The sequence below is a fragment of the Anas platyrhynchos genome, chromosome 5 (genome assembly GCF_047663525.1).
Source record: "Anas platyrhynchos isolate ZD024472 breed Pekin duck chromosome 5, IASCAAS_PekinDuck_T2T, whole genome shotgun sequence".
Lineage (NCBI taxonomy): Eukaryota > Metazoa > Chordata > Aves > Anseriformes > Anatidae > Anas > Anas platyrhynchos.
In genome coordinates this window covers 39,419,238-39,443,923 of record NC_092591.1, presented here as the reverse complement: position 1 = coordinate 39,443,923, position 24,686 = coordinate 39,419,238, and the positions used below count along the sequence as shown (strand labels likewise).

The 24,686-nt window shown below is 33.5% G+C and overlaps 1 protein-coding gene across 13 annotated transcripts in view; it reads left to right on the top strand.

Annotated features, from left to right (window-relative positions):
- RYR3 (ryanodine receptor 3) overlaps window positions 1–24,686 on the top strand; it is a 219,585-nt gene that overhangs the window by 158,220 nt on the left and 36,679 nt on the right. For all 13 annotated transcript variants that reach the window (XM_072038900.1, XM_072038897.1, XM_072038899.1 and 10 more), the window contains exons 61-72: window positions 4,265–4,314; window positions 4,732–4,792; window positions 5,766–6,004; window positions 6,624–6,705; window positions 8,268–8,398; window positions 9,420–9,740; window positions 11,465–11,705; window positions 13,877–13,964; window positions 14,073–14,165; window positions 21,858–22,028; window positions 23,040–23,099; window positions 24,187–24,318. In XM_072038900.1, the coding sequence (XP_071895001.1) occupies window positions 4,265–4,314; window positions 4,732–4,792; window positions 5,766–6,004; window positions 6,624–6,705; window positions 8,268–8,398; window positions 9,420–9,740; window positions 11,465–11,705; window positions 13,877–13,964; window positions 14,073–14,165; window positions 21,858–22,028; window positions 23,040–23,099; window positions 24,187–24,318 (1,669 nt within the window). The remainder of the gene's footprint in view (window positions 1–4,264; window positions 4,315–4,731; window positions 4,793–5,765; window positions 6,005–6,623; window positions 6,706–8,267; window positions 8,399–9,419; window positions 9,741–11,464; window positions 11,706–13,876; window positions 13,965–14,072; window positions 14,166–21,857; window positions 22,029–23,039; window positions 23,100–24,186; window positions 24,319–24,686) is intronic.

Here is a 24,686-nt window from a genome sequence, read left to right as displayed (position 1 = left end):
TAAACTGAAGACAACTAGTCATTTTGTATTGCTATGTACTGTGTATAATCGCTTGTTCTTTCTGGTGTTATCCAGTATCCTCTGGTTTGACCAAAACTAGAGAAGCTTGTGTACTTTCAGTTTCATTGCTAAACAGAGAACATGCCGTTCTAAGACAATAAATTAGATTGTTTTTCTAATTACAAAATGTAAAGAACCCTCAACCTTATCTAAAGTATCTAAATATTATCTAAAAAAAAAATCTAAATATTATCTAAAATTATCTAAATTATAATTTAATTATTATTTATAATTATAATCAGACAAGATGAAAAAACACATTTAACATACTAATTTCATATTTATGGTTCTAAAGAGAGAAACTTAACAAAAATGGTGATATGTGAAAGGAGATAGTACACATTCTCTGCATATAAATTTCAGATTTATAGAATCATTTAAATCTTTCTCTCCCAGTACGATATTACTTCTAATAACAGTTGTCTGATATGTTAGCATCATGTCCCAGGTTCATTCAAGGTGTTCTCATGCAACCTTGTTTTTGCTTGTGCTGCAGATGACATTCAGCTAACAGTGAAATGAATATTAATTACTAAAGAATACACAGGAGTAGACAATTTATTAAGAGCTGCTTCATTACTTGTTTTGTGTCCCTGATTTGTTTATTGTACAGCTAATCAAAAATAAAATCATGTTCTCTTCTTTTATCATGACTTTTGACACTAGATTTGTCATTTGAATTTCGTAAACATTGACTTGTGGGTATGGACTGTTCTTTATTTCTTCTCATACTCAGCATTTTCTACTTGGAAATAATAGAAATGCCATATAATCAAACCCATATACCTAGTGCTTTAGCAACTGTGTTGAAAAGGTAGCAAGTTACTGAGAGACACTTCAGAAAGTTGTCCTTCACCACTGCCATGTCCAGATAAGCTTTCCTCCTCTGATTTTCTCTTCAGAATCTCAGTGTCCTTCTTTACAATTAATTATTTTCTGATGAGAATGCTCATTAATTATCATGTCTGGCATAAAGTAAAAAGTTCTACTGATATAAACACTTTTCAGAAGTTTTTATTTCAGCAAAATCTAAACTGTATGAGCAAAATCTAAAGCAAGTTTATGGGATAAGGAAAATAATAGTTCTCCAGGCCTAAGACTTCTCTCAGAAGAATTTGCACATCAAACATTACGAAGCAGGCATTATTTAGTTGACAGACTGCACTACAGATTTGATCACCAAAAAAAAAGTTTTGCCCAGGCCTTGTCAAAGGTCCTAGGTATGAGACAACTGAAGTACTCTTGCAGGAAATTCTGTATTTCTTGACATTCGGGTTACTGAAAGAACTGCTATAATGCACAATTTGCCATCTGTGAAAGTAGAGAACAATTCCAGTCTGTCCTAGAGGGCTGAGGATAGTACAGTGCTCTTGGGGTCTGACCTTTAGTAAAATTATCTAATATACCCCCAAAATGGGTTGCCTTGTGCTAGAATGCCATAAAAAAGGGCACAATGGTCTTTTAATATCTTACCACTGCGTGTTTTCATGAAGCTTGGAACAAACTGAAGGATGACTAAGAGTTAACTGAGGCATGTGTTGGGAACATATGTACATGTAAGATGCTGTTAGGAGATGCTTGGAGTGTAGATCACTGGAGAGTCCTTAGGGATCTATTTGATTTCTTCCATTATGTCCCATCTATTGTTTTTTATTATTCTAGCTTGCTTTTTTTTCCCAGGTTCTACATTCCCGTTACTGAATTCTTGTTCTAAATTCTGCTCCCAATGGCAAAATTCAGAAACAGCTGGCTGCCTTTCCTCATCCTCTCTCCTGTTTTTTATTTCCCAATGGAGTTTTGTCAACCAGGATCTTTTGAGAAGACATCTGCCTGTGTCATTGTCAGAATGATAGCTAAAAGGAAGAAAGTCAGGGAATCCCAGCCTGGTCCTGTGAAGCTTTACTGGGATGGAGTCTAGGTGGTGCTGGAACAAAGGGCATATGAAGGAATATCACTAGTCACACGTCAGATAGTTTTCAAGGCTTACTTAGAAGCTGGGAGTTGTATGCTTCACTGAAACACTCAAAGAGTAGGCTATAGATCAAAAATGATGTCATTCATATTCAATTCAGGCATTTCTGCATTTCTTTTTGTAAATAATTTTGAAGCCTGAAAGATGTTGGTACAGAGTTCTTACGCTAAGGTACTAATGTACTAAGGTATGTTTCCCTGTTTTCACCGTGAAGAAATACTTGTAAGGGAGATAGTATCACAACTATTAATAAATGATGCTGTGAGCAATAAAACTAATAAAGCTTAATTTCTGATGGATTTCTATTTTATTGTTGATAACAGTTTCTGATTGAAACTTAACCCACTGTTGGGTCATTTAAATGGTCTCATATTTTAATTTTCAAATTTGAGAAAATGTGAAAATACCATGGTGAAGCTTTTTAGGGGGAATTATAATTTCTCTCTTCTCTACAAAATTGCTCACTCTCCCCTACCCCCAAATTTCTGGAATTTTATAGTTTTCTAGACAAGTATACCATGTCAGATTTAGTTGGAATCAGCTATTTGACTCAGTTACTCTAAAAAAATCAAAAAGAGACAGTTACCTTTTAACTTATAATGTCTTGCCTTTACAAAAATATGACTTTGATTTTTCTGCAATTAACATTTTAAAATGATTATTTAATTTCTTCTTAACTATGACCGTCAGATAATATTTTTGTCATCAATCTTTTTTTTTCTCCCCATTGAAGGTATGCTGCTGGTTATTTTCTGTGGGAAATTTTGTATTATAATCTTTCAAACTGTATTTTACTCCTATGATTTATTTCTTAAGCTGTCAATTTCTCACATTTCCTTCATTCTGTTTACCAGTGCTATCTACTTTTTCCAGTAGATATAAATTTTTAAAGTAGAGTTTGTTTGCTTGTTGCTATATTAGACCAGACCTCTAGGTTTGGTCTAATAGAACTTTCTAGGGTCCATCTTTCCATTTATCTTCTGACATGTTTTTTTTTTGTTGTTATTGTTGGTTTTTGTTTTATTTATTTATTTATTTTCCCTAAATTATTATTACACTTTTTTTACCGTCTTCTAGGTAGGTTTTAGTTTTTATATTGCAGGTCCCCATAGCAGTATTCCTAAGATGCTAAGATGCTGCTTTTCTGAGCTGTCAGGTATATTTAATGCAAACGTACAAGATGGTCCTCCAGTAGCTAGGGAAGTTAGTTCAGGTTCAGGAGGACTGAAATTTCATTTTATTTAATATCATGCTTCCTTTCTGAATTTCCCTATGTCAGTCAGGTCAGGTTTATAAAGTTAGAGAGATTCTTATTAGGCTTTTACAAAATACCTTTACAAAGGTAGGTAAAATAAGTTAGATGTATAGCATGCTTGCTATTAGAAATCTAAAAATATCTTACAATTCTTTATCTATCCTTAGTTGAGAAAATTAGCTATCAGCATTTTCCTCTTAAAGGAAGTATTTTTTTCTTGATATTGTGCAGATAAAAATGACAATCTTATTGGTAAGAAACTATATCAATTTCTAAAGTATGTTTGCTTCATTTTGTTACATTTTAATTCCATTTGTAAGGTGTATCACAGATGATAAGGAAGTCTTCCTAGCTGTCTTTGTTTTTGGAGGTTAAGGTAGCCCCTTTAATCTCAAGAGTTGGTGATTTTTCTTTTCTCTTAATTATCCTATTATTTTGACAGATAGGTTAGACATGTAAGCTCCTGACATACTTGCCAGAAATCTGTAAATATTTCAGGATTATCATGAGCAATACAGAAGGCAAAACATTTGCAAAGGATAGCTTCTCAAATTGTTTGAAATAGTATGAAGATTTCTAGAAAGAAAAAAACAAGAAAATATTTCTCAGTTTTTTTCTTGTTCCTACCAAAATTTCTTGCTCAGAAATAATTCCTAGCTATAAAGAGTGACTGAACCATATTGCATATATGCAATTGTTGGAATCTGCTGTAATGAAAAGACAATTTCATGTTTCAAGTAATTTCTGAATTAGAGAAGTTAAGAGAAAGAGAGAATGAAGAAGCTTCTGAGATTATGCTGCTTAATGCAGTTATTTCACTGACTACTGTCATCATGTGTGATTTGAAATGCTCCTTCCAGGAACTATGTTGTGTTTTCTCTTTCATATTCTTATTATTCTTTACCTCATATATTCTAAACAAATCTTTAATCTTTGTCTTGTCTTGTCTTGCTGTTTTCTGTTCTCTTCTTCTTTAGCCTGTTCTGCAAACTAGCTGCTCTTGTTAGACATAGGATCTCAATTTTTGGTAAGTTGTTAAGAAAGATCTTAATAAAGTTAAAAACATGAAGAATGTGTAACAGTTATTTCTATCTTAACTGAACCTTTTTTCAAGCTATAAGCGTGAGGAATACCTCTTTTAAAGGTACTGGTAGGAAAATTATGAAAGACATTTATAAACTACAGGATACAAAGCTCATAATATTTCAGGGTCAAGTGATAAAAATGATCCCTAAGTAGACACCAATTTCTCTTTTCATTTTTTTTATACAAATGTACTTAAGAAAATGAATGTTAGTTCTAGAACCAGACCTAACTCCTGGGGTGGAAGATGTATTCCATGTTCTGTTTAACCTGCGTATTTCCAGTAGTGACATTTTAGATTATTAGATTATCCTACATTCTTCTGTGCTATTGTGTTCTCACAGTATCTCTTTCTAAACAGGTAGTGATTCTACAACAATGGTTAACTGCCTGCACATCTTAGCTCAGTCTCTTGACACTCGGTAAGTTTTAAAAAATTGTACCAACTACAAAACTACATAGGCATCACAGAGTTTTCTGGGGCAATTAGACTATTCCTGTATTATTTACTCCGTATTTGTAATTACTGATAAAATTTGTAATTATTGATAAAAAACTAGTAGTTTCAGTATAACAACCTCCATATTAGCACATGCAGGGGTTCATTGTCTGTGATTAAAGTATTGAAAACTCCTGTCAAGCTCTCCAAGAGCATTTGAGGACTTTATTGAGAGAGACAAGTGACACAAACTTTGGAACTGCAAGTATTGATGCTTGTAGATAGCTATTGTTCTATAGTAGGTATCTACTGTTCTAATACAACAGTTCAGTGCATCGTTCAAAATTTGGCATTAGAAGTGCCAATATGAGAATGTATGGGCTTTTTACTCACTTCTACCTTGTACCATTAAAATGCTAATGTAGATTTAAATACCATCTAGGATAGTTTTCTTGTTTGAACTGTTTTCTGGCCTGCTTATGTTGTGCAGCAACTTGACAGCGCGCATGACACAGGAGAACTTCATCAAACATTTGGAGAAAAGTGCAAGATTAAGGAATGGGACTGGAATGCTTGCATGAATGTTGCATTTTCTAGATTTAGGGTGTTTTGAAGATAGATAAATGTGTATCCTGATTTGCATACCTACTGTGGCATCCATAAAAATTTAGGGGATGGTGATGTTTTCTGGGAAGGCATTGTCATACAGATCACAAAAACAGGAACAAGAAGTCTGCGAAAGCAGATTCTTTGCTGTTATTATTTTGTATGAAATACTACAACAAAATTGCTGCTTATATGGCTATTTAGGTACTACTGTCCAATTCATAATATAAAGTACACTGAAACCTGTGTATCTTCAAAGACTGATAGAATGTAAGTAATGTGTAGTTCACATATCTGTAGTATATTGTAGATCAATGTAAAATTGATATTTTTCCTTTATTATTTTTCAGAACTGTTATGAAATCGGGATCTGAGTTAGTTAAAGCTGGATTACGTGCCTTTTTTGAAAATGCAGCTGAAGATCTGGAAAAAACTTCAGAAAATCTTAAACTTGGAAAATTTACCCATTCACGAACACAAATCAAGGGTGTTTCACAGAATATCAATTATACTACAGTAGCATTGTTACCTGTCTTGACATCAATTTTTGAGCATATTTCACAGTATCAGTTTGGAGTTGATTTACTTTGTAAGTACTTTTTTTAAATTTTTGAATTATTTTATGTTATAATAATACTTTTTTTTTAAATAATTAATGCAGGAATTCAAAGGAATTAATTTCCTTTTAGTAACAGATGTATTTCCAGCACTAATGCTTTTAAAGTTTCCTTGATTTATTTATTTATTTATGCATATTTTAACTTATTTTAACTTACAATTATCAAAATGCTTCCTTGAGATGCAGCAATATGCTATTCTTAAATTTCTTAACTATATTTGGGGATTACAGTTCCACAGCAGAAGGTGATTCAAAGATAGATAGCAAATAAAAAGCTTTAAGAAGGTGGGGAGCCTCTAGATCATGTTTCTAGGGGCTATATATGCAGACTGAATGTGGTTTAAGTTAAATTACATTCCGCAAATGTGATAGTCTGCACAATTTTTTTAACAAGTATCTGCTGGCTTCTTTGAATGTCTGATGATCTGTTTTGGAATGCATGTAGATGACATATAAGTATCAGAGAAGTCGAAGATAAATAAAAGTTTTAGACACCATGTATTCAGTGATTAAAATTACATTGTTTTATATTTAGAAAGTAGTCTTTAGCTGAATAAATACTGATTACCTGCTTCTTCTTTTCCTCTAGTGGGTGATGTACAGGTTTCATGTTATAGAATTCTTTGTAGCCTCTATTCCCTTGGGACTGGGAAGAACATCTATGTTGAAAGGTATTGAGTGAAAAACTCAGCTTGCAAAATTTTCTTAGGAGTTTGTTGTGTATGTAATAAAGCGTTTTGAATGAAAAGGGAATCTGAAACAGTGTGAACATGTTTAAAATACACTTTAGGTGGAATGTAGTTGCCTATATCTCAGAGTTCAGTTCTACACAAAGAAATGCTAAACTGAATAAAAGCAAAACAAATAATCCTGCGTATTGCTGTGTATCGTCAGGGAGTTTAGTTCAACTATCGGGAAAACTAAATTTTTCCTTGGGTCACCGTTAAGCTTCCCAAAGTTTGGCTACTGCATATTACCAGACATGCCTGTGTGGTAAGTAGGTCGAGTACTTAATGTCTGTCTTACACATAAATCTAATCAGAGTTCTCAGAACAGTTGTCTAGAACATAAAATCCTAACCATATGTAGAGCGTTCTGACACCCTTTAGCTCTACAAAGGAATTCCATTTACCAGTTAGTTGTGTTTTAAAAAGAGTAGGTCTTAAATTCTTTAAAGAATCTACTGCTTACAGTATAATCCAAAACCTGGATTTCAGATCCTCTTCCATTAGAAGAGGCTCATATCTGTATCTGCTACTTCAGAAAAAGGAACCATAATTGCTAGTCTATCAAAAGACAGGAGCAGAGGTAATTCATTAACCCTTCCTATTCTTCTGAAGCCTATATTTTAGGCACTGTACGTGATCTTAAAAGTTTAAAATTTACATGGTCTAAGAGATACTAAACTAAATAGAGCTCTGTAGTCAAGTTAGGATAGCATTTGCATAGGAATGCTGTTCTCCACTTCCATCTATCCAGAATTTATTCAGTAATTGTTCCATGTAAAATGCAAGAGCTGTCTGGTGGGCAGTTCCTCTTTCTTCCCATGTGCATGAATGTACGTGTGTGCAAAATCTCTTTTTCACATATCTGCACATTTAGCCATTTATATGTGCATCACTAAATTATAGAGCTACACTTTTTTTTTTCTTTTTTTCTTCTTTATAGACTTAAAAATCTTTAATACACTTTGACACAGATCTTGTAGGCAAAATAGAAAGTGCCTCACCCTCACTCTAACAATAGGAGTCAGGATGATCTCACAGGAAATAAAATTGATCATCTTTTAATTGCTTTTTAAGGGAAGAACTCAAAGCACAGGTCTCCACTTAGTTGGCAAGAGCCATAAGCACTGGATGTTAGGCATGGGTGTAGCAAAGCAATGAATATAAAAAGAAAAGATAGAGCATGACCACTGACCTACACTTTTTGCATGTTGTAGACATGTTTTCTGTAGTCTGTAGTTACACTGAGAGAGAGACAGTTCACCTTTAATGTAAAACATCTGGTGTGGGGTATTTTTTAAAAAATGTATTCCTGTACCATTGTAATTTCCAATAATTTCGTTCATGTGAGAAATAAAATTTTTCAAAATTGTCAAATAGTGCTTGTGTTACAAAGATAAACTGAATCTGCAGTAAATGTTAATGTTGCTTTATAATGCATGCTAGATATTGGAAGCCCAGTGAAAGACTTTTTTCCTCTGATAACTTTTAGTATCTGTCATATACAGGCAGCGCCCTGCACTTGGTGAGTGCTTAGCATCTCTTGCAGCAGCCATTCCAGTAGCATTTCTTGAACCTTCTCTCAACCATTACAACCCATTGTCTGTCTTCAACACAAAAAGTGCAAGAGAAAGAGCAAGTAAGTAATGTTCCTCAGGAAAAAATAAATGATTGAATAAAGCTGTTTGCTTCTCCCCAAATATTAGAAAGAAATTGTTTGTTTGTTTTTAAATGAGAAAACTGCTACTATCACTATATTGTTGTTTGTCATTTTAGCCTTGCTGAGACTATGTTAGCATTATTCCCTTTCTTCTCACGTCAGTGTTTTTCTGAACATCATGTTTGAATTCTTTGCTGAAGTTGAATACAGTAATATTTGAAGCTTAACCTAATACATCCACATTATAGAAGGTTTTAGCAAATTGTACAGTTATGTGTTCTTTCTAGCAACATGCTAGTTTTTAAGTTTTTTAGTTTTAAATGGTTTTTATTCATGTGAACACAAAAGTTATTTATGCTACCAGGTTGTCTTACCAGTACTCTAATGCAATTCAATATTGGGAGTTCCTGGCAGAATTTGACGGATTCTGTGAAACTTTAATCAAGGGAGCAGAAGTCCCTCTACACAGTTTTTCTTCACATGCTTCTATTTCACTTATTCTTGACAGACTCTCAGGAGGTAGATTTGCTGAGTTCATAAACAAAGTACACTTAAGTTTTAGTCTTACCCATAACCTTGAGCTGGTCATAATATTACTAAAAGCCTGTTTGTATCCTGAAATGGATTTGATTTTTTTGCAGGTGAACATGAAAGTTGTGAATGATTGTGATAACTGTGGCCAGTGTTTTTCTAATATTGATACAAGCTCTCAGTTTTTCCACTTCTACATAGTTGGGCTGGTTAGCAGAAAACTGCTGGACACTATATGTGTGAGACTGCTATTGTCTACATCAGTGCTATATGCACATCATCAGAAAGACATAACTTATTAGATAAGAGACTCTTGTATGTCCCAAAGTCTTGTTATTTATGTCTGTCCAAGATGGTGACAGAAAAACAAACAAAAAAAGCAGTGAAAAAGTTGTTTGTATTTTTTATGTAGATGATCTCCTGTATTTTGTTAATTAATCTTTTCGTTTTTTACCTTTTCTACCTGCAGTTTTAGGTATGCCTGATACAGTAGAGGAGATGTGTCCAGAGATCCCCCAGTTGGATGGACTAATAAAGGAAATTAATGATTTAGCAGAGTCTGGAGCAAGGTATACTGAAATGCCTCATGTAATTGAGGTTATCTTACCCATGCTATGCAACTATTTGTCCTACTGGTGGGAACGAGGGTCTGAGAGTGTTCCTGAAAGTGCCGGGCCTTTCTGTACGATGATAACATCTGAACATCTAAGCATCATTCTGGGAAACATTCTGAAAATCATTAACAACAATCTGGGAATAGATGAAGCATCTTGGATGAAGAGAATTGCAGGTACTGTAAATATTTTTTAAGAGTAGTTGTATCTAATAATATTTAATTCCTATGCTACAATTTACCGTATTACCCAGTGATACAATATTTTTTTAATTAAAAGCAGCAGGAAGAAGGTCAGGTAAAAAGCAGATAAAGAACAATAAGAGATTGTCCTTCTTTTCTGAAGTTCGTTATTATTTTTATGTGTGCACCATAGCATCACTGTAAGCAGAGAGTTTTCTATACAACAGAATGGATTTTGAAAATATTATCTTCCCTATATGCTGTATAAAAGCCTTAGTACTTAATTTGGAGTTGTAAATACCGTTAAGCCTCAAGGCACCAAAGAATTGGGCAGTGCAGTAGAGTGTATAAATACTGTGATTTTTGTTCGTAAAGTATCAAGTCAAAGGGAAAAAATGATATATGGTGAAGAAAAAAAAAAAGTAGTAACTAGCATTCAGAAGTAGTTGCTTTGTTCAAATACTAAATGAGTAGAAAAATTCTCAAAATGTCCTGTAAGATTTTGCAGACAGCTAGCTGAAAGAATGTACTGTATACAAATGTTAGCATTCATCTTAGGGTAGGAATACAGTATACCATATGGTGAGTCAAGAAAATCTATATAAAAGTAGCCTTGTCCTGCTAAATTGTAATGCTATATCGGTACTGGGTTTTAAGAATTATTGTACATACTGGAAGGTCTTAAGCTAATAATAAGAATTCCATTAAAATTTAGTAAGAAGTTCTTTGCTTAATTATGGAGACCAGTGCTTCCAGTTTTGTAGCCACTGTTAACCTACAAAAGCAGATAATGTACTAGTGTGGTTGTTGAAAGGATTTTTGACTTAGGTGGTCTGTATCATCTTACTAATGTTTCCACAACATAGATCTATGATCTTGAATGAGTCACTCGTTCTCTGTATGTTAGCTTGCTGAAGTCAAAAGACAAATTTTTCTAGAACACTGCCTTCTGACTATTTTAAACATTGTATTAAAAAACAAACAAACAAAAACAGAAAAGAAACTTCCCAAAAAGCTATTTTTTTGAGGACTGTGTGACTCAATCCTTATTTTATTGAGATTCCATCAAGGTTAGAGACACATGAAAATCTATTAGAGACAGTCAAAAGAAGTAGCCCTCATGGTGGCCTACAGCTTCCTCACCAGGAGTAGTGGAAAGGCAGGCCCTGGTCTCTGCTCTGCAGAGGTCTGCAGAGGTCACCAGGTCTCTGGTGACAGCAACAGGACCTGAAGGAATGAAAATGGCATTGAACTATGACGGGGAATGTTCAGGTTGGATATTAGAAAAGGTGTTTCACAGGAAGGGTGGTCAGGCATTGGAACAGGCTCCCCATAGAAAAGGTCATGAAAGCAAGCCTGTCAGAATTCAAGAATTGTTTGGACAGTGCTCTCAGAAGTAAGGTTTTCTTTTTGGATTGTCCTGTATGGATCCAGGAGTCAGACTCAATGATCCTTGTGGGTGCCTTTCCAACCTGGAATACTCTATGACATAATACTGAAATACATATAATCTGAGTTCCCAGTAACTGGCTTTTAATCTCTCAATATAAATGGTTGAGAAAGCTGTATTCATAGTATAATTAATAGTTTTATGGTGCTCCAGAAATATGTGGAGCGCTATGACCTTTGTTTTCTATAACCACAGAGGATTCATATTAATACAATTAAAAGCATCAATTGTGTATTAATCGTAGGGTCATATGTATTTTTATGTGTAGTTTATGCTCAGCCTATCATCAGCAAAGCCAGACCAGATCTGCTGAAAACTCACTTTATTCCAACACTGGAGAAATTGAAGAAGAAAGCTATAAAGATTGTGATGGAAGAGGAGCAACTGAAAGCAGACAGTAAAACTGACACCCAGGAAGCTGAGCTACTCATTCTCGATGAATTTGCTGTTCTTTGTAGAGACCTCTATGCCTTCTATCCAATGTTGATACGTTATGTAGACAACAACAGGTAAATAATAATTAAACTGATATTTATTAGTTAATTTACTTGGAATCTGTGATCAGATAATCAGGAAGAAAATAATGCATTTCATGTTTTGCTGAATTCAGATCCTAAGTATTTTAAGATTCTTAATTTACAGGATGGGATATGCTGAATTCACATCTTTTTCTCACAAGCATTTTGGCTTATTTGGTTGTATTATAACTGCAGTGTTACTGTGGAGAACTCATATCCCGACCAGAGTTTTCATGTGTATTACAGCATCCCAATGTCGTTACACAGGAGTATACCTTTTGAAAATTAAAAAATGGCTAAAAACCTTAACTATTGAAGGGGTGAAAAGCTATTTTGCCTCAATTGAATCTATATATCTAGGTAATACTACAAAAATGTTGATCTTCTCTGTTTGCATTTCTTTAAGAAGGAGATAAAAATGTTTGAACAATGTTGTTTTGCCTTTTGAATAACCAGATTTTCTACTCAACAGTTTACTTAAGGATTATTCCGTACCTACACTTTCCTTATCCTTTGCCCCAGACCACGTTCCTGAGATCCTCTTGAGAAGAGTATTTGAAGTATCTATAGTATCTAAGTATCTACAGTATTTTAATGCTATTCTTAACAACACTGCTCTAACATACACAATCAGTGTCTACTTAAATTTTTCTAGTAACAGGATAGCTAAGATAGCTAAGAGCATTTTCATTGCATGCACGTTCATTTATGCTGTGAACCAATTTACTCTTTCTAGATGCACTAGGCTTTACTAAATCAGATGATGTTGGCAGGAGAACACAATTTTTAAAAACACAGACTTCACTAAGCTGTACAGAAATCCAACTATGGGGATGGAGTTAATGAGGATTAAATTAAAATGTTACAATTCCTTTCATGGAGGCTGTCAGATGCCTGAACATGAGCTGGCAATGTGCTCAGGTGGCATCCTGGCTTGTATCAGGAATAGTGTAGCCAGAAGGCCCAGGGAGGGGATCGTCCTCTTGTATTCTGCTCCAGTGAGGCCACACCTTGAGTACTGTGTTCAGTTTTGGGCCTCTCAGTACTAGAAGGGCATTGAGGCCCTGGAACATGTCCAGAGAAGGGCTACAAAGCTTGTGAAAGGGCCTGGAACACAAGTGCTGTGAGGAGCGGCTGAGGGACCTGGAGTTGTTCTGTCTGGAGAAGAGGCTCAGGGGAGGCCTTACTGCTCTCTACAGCTACCTGAAAGGAAGGGAGCTAGGGGTTGGCCTCTTCTCACAGGTGACCAGTGATAGGACTAGAGGGAATGGCCTCGAGCTGCACCAGAGGAGGTTCAGATTGGAAATGAGGAAACATTTCTTCTCAGAAAGAGCAGTCAGACATTGGAAGGGGTTGCACAGGGAGGTGTTGGAGTCACTGTCCCTGGGGTTGTTAAGGAAAGGCTGGAAGTGGTGCTTAGGGACATGGTTTAACGGGTGATAGTGGTGGTGGGAGATGGTTGGACCAGATGATCTTTTCCAATCTTAATTCTATGATTCTATGCACACGTTATGTATGGGCATATTAGTGCATTTTAATTTAGAGGTATTTAAGAGATCTGCATCTGTTAGTTCATTTGCCCAGGTTTTACTGATGATCCTTGTGAAGACAGATTCAGACTGAAGTTGTATTAGTTCCTGCATTACAAAAATAAACCAATTAAAGCAGTTGCTCCTTACAGCTCTACCCACTCATTAAACTCCTTTTACTCTTCATCCTCTCCCCATTAGTATTCTTCTTTGGATCAACACAATGTTTTCTTTAAAAAAAGAAAAAAAAAAAAGAAAAAAGAAAAATGAAAGGAAAAGGTTTTTTTAGGGAAAGAAAAGGAAAATAGAAAAAGGAAGAGAAAAACTCAGTGAATGAGTTCTGTTTTTCAGCCATGTCTGTTTTCTAGTCCATTTTGTGGAAGGCACAAAAACACATTGTCACCATGGGGAAGGGTGACCGGCAAAAGTATGTAACCAAGAATTAGGAATTTAGGACTAGTTAAACTGCCATAAAAATGGCCTTTGTAGCCAATGGTCATGGAAAATTGAAGTGGCTGTTGTTAAATTCCAAGATTAACTACACAAACGTAACCCAATCCATTAAAGCGACCAATATCTATATTCAGTTGTCTTATTTTAAATGTCATATTTTTATTTTTTATTTTTAACCAGAGCCAATTGGCTAAAGAAACCAGATGCAGACTCTGATGAACTCTTCCGAATGGTAGCTGAAGTTTTTATCCTGTGGTGTAAATCACATGTAAGATAAGATGTATACTTTTTTCTCCATTTCATTCCCTCTGTAAATATAGGTGTGGTACATGCAGATGAATTAATTTTTGTTGTTGTTGTTGTTGGTTGTTTTTAGAATTTCAAAAGAGAAGAACAAAATTTTGTGATTCAAAATGAAATCAACAACTTGGCATTTTTAACAGGAGATACCAAAAGCAAGATGTCTAAAGTAAGTTAATAAAAATATTTGGATCAATTAAATCTTCAGATGTGTTTAATACTTTGTAAGAAGGCTCTGAAAACCTACTCAGATTGCTGCTGCTCTGCTGATAGAAGAAACAAAAAATAATGTTGCTTCTTGATGACGGGCATGGAAACAACTATGCACAATATTGTGAATTAGTTAAGTGTGTGTTAAATTTTCAAAGATATGAGATTTAAACATGTGTCTTGATGTGAAGAAGTTACATATAAAGGAGAACATGGGTCGTAATATGTAATATAGCTTGTTGGTCCTTTACAAAACAAAACAGGTAGAATATTTTGTAAAAATAAGTGACAGTAACTGAAGCAATATTGTCCACCTGCTCTTTTTCTTGTGAACATCAGTATTGTTCAGGTTTGATGGAGTAATGCTGCATTTGTATATCTCTCTTTATTCATACATGTAGTGTGCCATATGTGCACTGTTTTTCTCATTTCTTATTAATGACCACATTCATTTATATTTTTACTCATTTTCAATATGACAAGATGTTGACATGATGGCTATAAAAAATACATTTGTTACCTGCATAACAGAGAAAATGTCATCGTGTCCTTTGACATTAGCTGAGGAAGACTGCTTTACTCATAACAAGATCCATAAGTCAGATGAAATAATATAATTCTAAGGTAGTGTTGGTAAATATAGGAGGAAAAAACAACAACAACAACAAACTTCTATTTATATTTATAATGTGTTTTGAGAAATCCTGTTTAGAAATGGTTCAAGAAGAGGTGGGGTTTGTTTTGTATTTCACTGTATTTTGATTTTGTCTGTAACTTGGCTACAGTAAGCCCAACTTTATACAATAGAGAGTCAGAAAAAATGTCTCAGTACATTTTTTAATTCTCTTGAAAAACGTGTTTGCTTCTTTTCTAAGTTTTTAAGTTTTGAAACTTGGTTGAGCCAAATCATATTACTGGAAAGTTTACAAGTAAAAATACTGGATTTTCTGCTCATCATTAGTTCATGACTGACACTGAACAGCAGTTCAAAATATATAGAAAAATTCGGAAAAGGAATTTTTTAACGCATTTTCTTTTTTTTCAAGATACAGCTCTTTGAAATTGGATGATAGTATTGAAGTGTTTGTATAATCCTCATTAGTGAGATGACTAGTGGACACAGTGCACATTACATGATGGTTAATTAACACAGTCTAACAGAAATCTCTATACTTTACTCTATACTTTATCATATGGCAATTGCTACACATAAACTTTGAAATTTGTGAATTAGAATTGGTATCCGGAGCCAAGAAATCAATCTTTTCTTTATTTTTTTTTCAGATCAAGGTAGATTATAATCAGATAATTCATATTTTATCTGAATTTTACTGAATCTGCAGTATTGGAAAGATGGGGTAAACTGTTAGTGTCATATTTTAGTAAAAGATGGCACGGCAGGAATGACAAAACAAATCTTCACCAAAAAAAAGAATAGCCTCATATCACTCTGATTTGGATAAAATCATAGGGATTCAGCATCAAGAATTTATATAACCCAAATTTGTTTTAGTTTTAAAGAGAGTTTTTAATTTGTTTTAGTTTTAAGTTTAGTTTTAAAATTAGATTTCCAAATACCAGTTGTATATATTTTAACTAATATATTTTTATATATAACATAAATGTAGATGCATATGTAACGTGCTTTTCTTCATATGGCCATACAATACGAGATCATAAATCTTTTTTATATGAATATAATTTTTTGTAAGCATATTAATGCAAAATCATAGTATTCAAGGATGTTGTGCATGGTTATTGCTAATATAGGAGCAGAAATAAAAGAATGTTGTTCATGATTGAATATTTTGTTAATCTGGTACCATATCTGCAGTAGTGATCATTTAGGCCATTTTTCAGGACTCAAATACCATTATATGATACATGATGCATTGTTTAGAAGTGTTCTATTGTTTTTCTATATATTGTTTCTAATCAGGAAATTTATAATATTTTATAGTATTTGATGTAAGTGCTCTTAAACCCCAGTGTGTTCATTAAAGCACGTATTTACATCTGATTTTTTTAGGACTGCATAGTTTAGAATGAACAAGAAATTCTCTAAGTAACAGAATTTCAGAATTCACTATGAGGATTGTTACTTATTTGTATATTAATGGAGTAATCAGTAATGCACATCATGTTAGGGAACAATATTTATATAATTTCTTGCTTTAATATTAACATTTAGTTCAGAAATGACAGTATGACAGAAGAATAACTAGTACTTTTCTCTTCATCATGAGTTCTTCTTTATTTACATTATGTTTAATGAAAGCAATTATATACAATATTTACCCACTATGAGAACGTATAAATAAATGTGAATGTGAACACTGGCCATTAACAGTCAGTCCAACACGAACAGTTCTTTAAAGGCAAAGGGACTACCAGCTTTCCAGAGATCTAGGATGCTGTGATGGTGGTAATGTGTAATGTATGATATATCATGGGAGATTCTGTATCTTTGTATGCCAAATGCAGAAAAAGTTGTGCTGAGGATGAAGATTTAGGGTTACGTTATTTTTCTGTAGCTGATATCAATGGTGACAAATGATTCACTGTTACAATAAATAAATAAATAAATAAAGATATAATACCCATTGTGTTTTAATTATACAATATTAACTTTGTTAATATATTCTCAAATAAATATAATAACAGCTGAGAACGTTTTTTAATTTTTCTTTTCTAAAAAAATGGCAGCAGAGTGCTCGGAGGGGAATGGTAAGTTAGAGAACTTTCAGTCCGAGAGAGACTGGTAACTTAGATTGCATTAAAATAAGAGATTTGTGATGGCAGTTGAAATGGAGAAACTAAACGTTCTTTTCATCCTATATTTGTTTTTGAATCCTTCACAGGTTTGTTGATAAAATAGTATTTTTATTAAAATGTAATAATTCCCTATTGTTTTACAGTTAATTGGTATAAAAGTCTAAATGTAGACATTAACATGTACGTAATAAATGTGTCATACATATGTGGGCAGTTTTTCTGAGTAAGCTTTGGAAGCTAAATTAAGGTGTGGTTGGATATATAACCTCAGTTGCTAAACACTTGTATATCCTACTGAAGTTTAGTATGACTGGCATTCAATAACAAAATTTTATGTCTATTTTTAAAAAGCATCTGTATAGGCCTATTATAGAAGTCTGAGGCAGTCAAAAAATCAAGTTTGTATTACAAAACAGCATTATGATTTGTGCCCATCTGTAATACATAATACATATTATTTGCAAATTTATGGTTATTTGAGGATTTGATATTAATATTTTCTGCAAGAATTTTAGATCTCAACATTGAACATTTCAATTGCATAGAATATGTTTCCTTTAGTTATATTATGGTAAATTATGAATGGATTACTTTTATGGTCATTCCTAATAAATGAAATGGAATTATCATTTTCTTGCCTTTACTTACCTTTAATGTGTATCTACTGAACCGTGTCTGCAGCATCTACATATTTCACACATATTCAGTTAAAATTTATTATTTGTCTGAGTACAATACTGAAGATTCTAAGGTGCTTACTACTTATTTGGTTATTAGTCTGTCATTGTTTTTTGATTTACAGAAGGTCTTTACTATGTGACATAATTATCAGAGGATATAGAAACATTTTAATAATAGCTTGGCTTCAAAGTTTCAGGCCAAAAAGCAAACATTATAGACTACTTTGAGTATCACAAGAAAGCAAAGTTAGAATGAGAGAAATCATGGAAAGCAGGAGGAAGAGTTTGTTTTTATGTGTTTTCTCTTTGTTTTTAATCAACAGATTTCTACAGTATTTTCCCATGCTCAGTCAAGGATTCCCTTAAGTAATGCTTAAAATTTTCTGCTGTTTTCACTGTAGCAACATAGTCTTGTTATCTTTTTGATAAAAAAAGACACAATCATAACCTAGCTTTGGCTATGAACACATGTTTATTTATGTGTATGTATGTATGGTATTAACATAATAAAGAGGTATATAAAACTATGTATGTGTGAGTTACAGCAGAGTTTATAATAGTGTTCTCAAAATGGGTACTGCTGGGAGATACGAGCTTAACTCAATTTTTCTCTCAGACTGTCTACAAGACAGTAACGTGCTAAACACTGGGAAAATACAGCTATAAGTGAAATGTTCCATCTTCATGGTGGTGTCTTGATTTTGTTTTCTATTTCTAAGCATTTTTTTTCCTCATTGATATTTAGGGTGGGGATAGGAATAAAAAAAATATTGTTGGAATATTTTCATTATTGGTTTATCCAGAATTCCAAACACCTTGTTTCTTTTAACAATACTGGGAAAAGTTTCAGTAATTGGTATATTGATGTGTTTACTTATTAGATATTCTTCCTTACATGCTGAAGCACTGAATAGTGGAGTCATGCTGAATAGTAGCAGATAAATTTAGAAGTACAATAACTTAATAAGGATTAAGCTAGATAAAAATTATTTCACTAAGGTCTCATTTAGTTATACACTCACAGTTTATTGTTTTAGCTACAAACTTACAATATTTACTGTCCTGATAGAGCTGAGTAAGTTTATTACTAACTTGTAAAGTTATCATCTTTTCATCTCTTTTACTTATGTTTTTTCCTTTATTTTTCTTTCATACAGGCCATGCAAGTAAAGGTACAGGTCAAAATGCATGATGTGTTTTTGTTTTATCTTTAGAAATGATCAGGCTCCAAGCATTCTTTCCATTGATCATAGCAGTGGCGTCACAAAGTGAAGGCCCAAGTCCTAAATACTATAAATTTTCTCTGAGTTAAAGTGGCAGCATTTGAACAGAACAGCTGAAATTCGCATTAGCACACCTATGCATTGTTTTATTGTAAAAATGTAGTAAAGTTATATTTTGTAATTATTTTAGACATGCATTCCCCCTCTGCTGTCTTTCTGCATTCTGGGGTATTTTTTACTAATATATTGTAGCAGACATTGTAGAAATGATGCCTAAGTAGAGTCATCAGAAACATATCTGGTTTATGATATTCAAGAAGAATAAATGGGAAAAATTATAGTCTGTATCCCGTCTGTAGATGTATGGAAGATCGTGTTAGAATGAAGAAGTTCAAATTAGATACAGAGCTCAACTACTATCTTTGTCCAAAATTAAAATGGGTCCTTCCTAATCATGTGAGATGTGAGGACACTTTTGAATAGTCCTTGTTTCTTTAATACATTTATGTATTCAAGGCTTCCTTAGTCTCCAGTGAACTGTAGTTCATCTTCCTTTCCATCATTTGTATTATTTTAATAATAATTCATAATAAAGATAAATACTCTTCAGCCTATTGGTGATACAGAATGAAAAACAAAATGGATCCCTTGGGATCCATTTTCATGGTTTTCTGTTTCATCTCTCCCTTCACCCTGTGCCAGTATGATGATGGTGTGAAGAGTTTTTAATTAATTAAACTGGAAGCATAAGATACCACAACTGCTCACTTTTTAAATAGATCTGACTTCAAGCCTTGCTATTTTCAAACTTACCCAGGTATATAGAGTAGGGTTTAATGAACATTCTCAGGATAGTCTGACAGAATGGATTATCTAAAGAGGGTTGGAAAAATATTAATTCCATTATCTTAACCAGTCTTAGTTATATTTAATATATATTCCTTATATTTTTCAATATAAATATTCTACTTTTTGATTATATATTCAATTATTATCAATCTAATGGAAAATCTGTAATTTTTTTTCTATATACATTTGTTCGAAGAAATTTCAGCTTGTGTGTTCAAATCCTTAGGCAATAAGATCATTATTTTAGGCAATCAGAATATATCATTCTTCTTGCTGAGGTTCTTTTAGCACAGATAATTCTTTAGGGGAAAATATACCCAATTTAAAACTCTTTACGTTGAAATGAAGGTATTTTATTCACTTATATAGTTACATATTAGACCGTAAAGAGACCTAATTTTATTGCTTTTTAGGTTTCTGTGTTTGTCTGTGACTCTACTTACACATTTATCCACAAGAGTTGCAAATTAATAGACAGCAGAATATGATGGCAAAGGCAGAATGGATCTTCTTTTCATGTTTTAAAAATGTTCAGGTGTTATGTTCACCTAGTTATTAATCTGAAATGAAAATTAAGAAAAAATAAAATTGGATGTGTAAAATGTCCCTAGGCATAAAGATTCTCAAAAGTAAAAGTCTCTCTCTTCTTCCTTTTATTTTTTATTTTTTTTAATAGATCTATGTATATATTTTGGTATTCTTTATTTACTATGCATAGTGACGCCACTGGAATATAGTGATACATTGTGGGATTTGTTTGTCTGCTGTCAATGTAGAGTACAAATAATATCATTATTATAGCCATTACATCATTGCTATTTCTAAGGCACTTCCAAAAGCAAAGCTTTGAGGCAAAGTACTCTCTTGCAATTGCTAGTTCCTTAAGAAAGGAAGCCACATCCCTTGTGTGTTCCCTCTGACCTGCAAAATGATTTCAACACCAGCTGTGTACACAGAGATTCACCATGTAGAAGACAGAATCTGCCAAAAATTCCCACCTACTGGATTATGTATAGCTACCTTTTTTCTTTTCAGTGATTATGTGATAGTAGTGTGATAATAACTGGTAATTATGGATTGCAATGGATTCCGCTGTATCCTTATGTGGAACTACACAATATATACTACAAAGAGTAGTCAGTAAAATTTAATTGACAGAGGGAAAAGGATGTGGAGGGTTAAATGCAAGCATTTGCTGTTCAGTAGTGTTTTATAAACCTATAGGCCTAGTCCTGAAATCTTGTCTTAGGCAAAACTCCCTTGCCTGTATTAGGAGTTTAATCTAGGTACAGAATTCAGAACTGGGCTATTTTTATGTTGTTGGTGTTTACCATATGTTCATTAAATATATGGATCTGTTCTAAAGGTTTTGGTTTGCTGTCTCCTAAATTAAAAGTTGTGTGAAATACCATTGTATGCTGTCTATTGAAGATAGGATGATGTTACCTTGTTGTGCTGTTTATTCCTGTCTTTTTTTTTGTTTTCGTTTTCCAATTGTTCACAATCTCCAAAGCTGTAAAAGGATTAATTTTTCATTCCAGATTTACTTACATTAGCCAAAGTCAAAGGACAGTGCTTTTCCCAGAGGCATTGGTTCATTGGCATGCTATTACAACCAATCAAAGTATTTTAGATACTGTTATTTCTTAGGTGAGGTAAATCAGACAATATTAATTCATTGATACCCTGGATGGCTGTATCTTCATGAAAGTTTCTAACAAAAATTTAAACATCCTGAATTTGACTCTGTAACAGACTAATACCATCCCCTGAGACTGACTTAGCTTTTAACTCTATAGCTGTTTCTGATTTGAGAGCTAAGGTCCAGAAAATATAGTTAGATTTACATGTATGAATGCATCCAAAACTATTTTACTGCAATTAAAATATTACTGTTACTGCAGTTTCATCATTGGAGCACACCAAAAATATTCCTGTAATTTCCCACTCAAGACTGTATGCCCTTCCTCTAATGTAGCATTTCTAATTAATTATGTACTACATTAGGAACATAGTTTTCTTGGACTGCTAGGAGAAGAATGTGTTGGAAGAGTATGTGGTAGGAGAATAATTACAGTCATTTACCTTTGTATTATTTATTTAATTTTAATATTTTTATTACAGTCTGGAGGACAAGATCAAGAAAGAAAGAAATCAAAGCGTAGAGGGGATTTGTACTCCATACAAACATCCTTGATTGTAGCTGCACTTAAAAAGATGCTTCCTATTGGCTTGAATATGTGTACTCCTGGAGATCAAGAGCTCATCTCTTTGGCTAAGACTAGATACAGCCATGTAAGTGCATAATTTCTAATAGTTTTTAATGGAGAATAAACAGAACTTTATTAACAATTTGGAGGCATAATATCTAAGCAGTTAATATAATAAAATATGTCAATGTACTGTAAGCAATTACAGCTCCTAATTGTGCTTTCACAAGACAAAGTGGCGTGCACAGACAGCTACCATCCTTTCCATGGTATTTTCCATTTGTATAAAATGTACATTTACATGCATATATGCCAAGTGAACAAATGGCGGGCATGCAGTCCTGCAGAAAGGGATAAAGTGTTTTTGAGTGATGATAAGCTCAATGTGAGTCAACAATGTGCCCTGGCACCCAAAAGGAGCAACTGCACTAAGTACAGTTTAGCTAACCTGGTCGACAGAAGTGATTGTCATACTATATTCAGCATGGGTGTGGCGTCACCTTGAGTACTGTGTACAGTTTTAGGCTCCACAATATAAGGATATAAAACTATTAGAGAGTGTCCAAAGGAAGGCACTAACCAGTGATATGTCTGGTGACCAGTGGTAGAACCTGAGGGAATGAAATGAAGCTATATGGGGGAGGGAGGTTCAAATTGGATTTTAGAAAGATTCTTCCCTGAGAGCATGGTCAGTCACTGGAACAAGCTACCCAGGGAAGTAGTCCCAGGCATGTTGGTATTCAAAAAGTGTTTGGACAGTGCTCTTAGATAGATGGTTTAACTGTTAGGTTGCCCTGTGTGGAGTCAGGAGTTGGATTTTATGATTCTCATGGGTGCCTTCCAGCTCAGGACATTGTATGATACATTTAGACCAAATACTCGAAGATCATTAGTTAGCTTTAATTTCTTTCAAAATTTAATCCTTGTTTTGTGGTCACAATTTTAAAATGTTTTTGTCCCATGCCCTTCTGGTAATGTATGTACTTTGAAAACAATGTTACTTTTTAATATTAAAACAATAACTGTTCTGTGTTGTGCATGTTCTTATAAGATGAATAATAATCAAAAATTGAGAAGCACTTCTATCTTTCTACAGAGGGACACTGATGAAGAAGTCAAAGAGCATTTACGTAACAACTTACATTTGCAGGAAAAGGTAACAAAATCTGTCAGGGATAGCACTTTTAAACATGAAAATTGCAATTGTTTATCATGACCATGGTACATTAAAAAAGCAAGTGAAAAGCTATTAGAAAAATTGTCATTTTAATATTTTTGTTCATAATATTTTTGTGACAAACCTGGTTTCTTTGTAGACTTGGCTGGTATTTTGAGGTTTCAGGAAATCCTATAGAACTAGTGAAGTTTAAATAATGGTAGTTTTAAAGTTATAATTACTTAAAATTATCTCAATCCAAGAAGAAAATAAAATTAAACTAATTTCAGCTTCCTATTTTGAACTTAACTGGCTCTAACCATTAAATAGTACTTACTAATATGCATTTTAAAGTGACTGTAATGAAATAATGAAACCATGTGTCATTTTGGCACTCGAGAGTTTTTCAAGCACATATATGTTCCTACTATTTAGATGCTGAATATATTGTCAAAGGTGATACCACAATGGAGTTGTCATTGTTCTGCAAATATTTAACTAAGATCATTGCCCATATTTGAACATAATACAACAAATTCATTTTTCTCTAGTAGCAAATGGCTGTCCTGTTGCTATAAATTTGAGGTTACCTAAATTTAAATTAGACACAACAGATATTTCTAATGTGTTTTCTCATATTTTTGTCTCAGCTGTTGAAAAAAAAAAAAAAAAAAAGCCAAAACTTTGGCTGTGGCTCTTCGCCTACTTACATTCCAGCTGTCTTTAATTAAAATCCATAAAACAGAGTTTCCACTGTCAGTACAGAATTTCACCAATCTCAGTGCTTAATGTGCTTCCTTATTTTTAATGGAGTTAAATGCAATAAAGAAGTTTCAAGGTGGATTATTTGGTTTCATAAAATAGAATCTTGCATGAGAACGGAATTCAGAATCTAATGTATTTTCTGAGCAGCTAATTTGCTAATTTGGACTATTTGCTAATTTGCAAATACTAATTTGGACTGAAAGGGACAGATGAAATGGGAATACCTGTAACATTTTTCATTATGCTATGAGAATAATAATGGCAGTAGTGAAATTCATGATCTTCATTCAGCAGCTTTAGTATCAAATATGTTGCTTTTTAGTCTGATGATCCAGCTGTGAAATGGCAGTTAAATCTGTATAAAGACATTTTGAAAAATGATGAGCCTAGTGACCCTGAGAAAAACGTGGAACGTGTGCAGAGGATATCAGCTGCTCTCTATCATCTGGAGCAGGTATAAAGTTACACGTCTATTCTGTGCTTGTTTTAAAGTAGAGTGAGTTTCTTTCCTTACATAAATTACTTCCAATTCAGTGTGTGTCATTAAAATTTTCAGATGAAAGCAATTATACTTTGCTTGTATGTATGCATGTAATGCTTACATTGCATTAGATGCATGCACAAACACAGATGTCTATATATGCAAAATTGTTAATTACATGTGCTGAAGTGCCTCAATTTTGTTTCAGGGAAATCTCAGGATGTATTTGCCCCTGCAAAACTTTACTGTAAAGAGTTGTATGAAGTGTAATGTACAAAACTTCAACATTCAGTAGATGAAAACTGTAATTTTAGGGAGAAATGTTTGCATATATATTTACT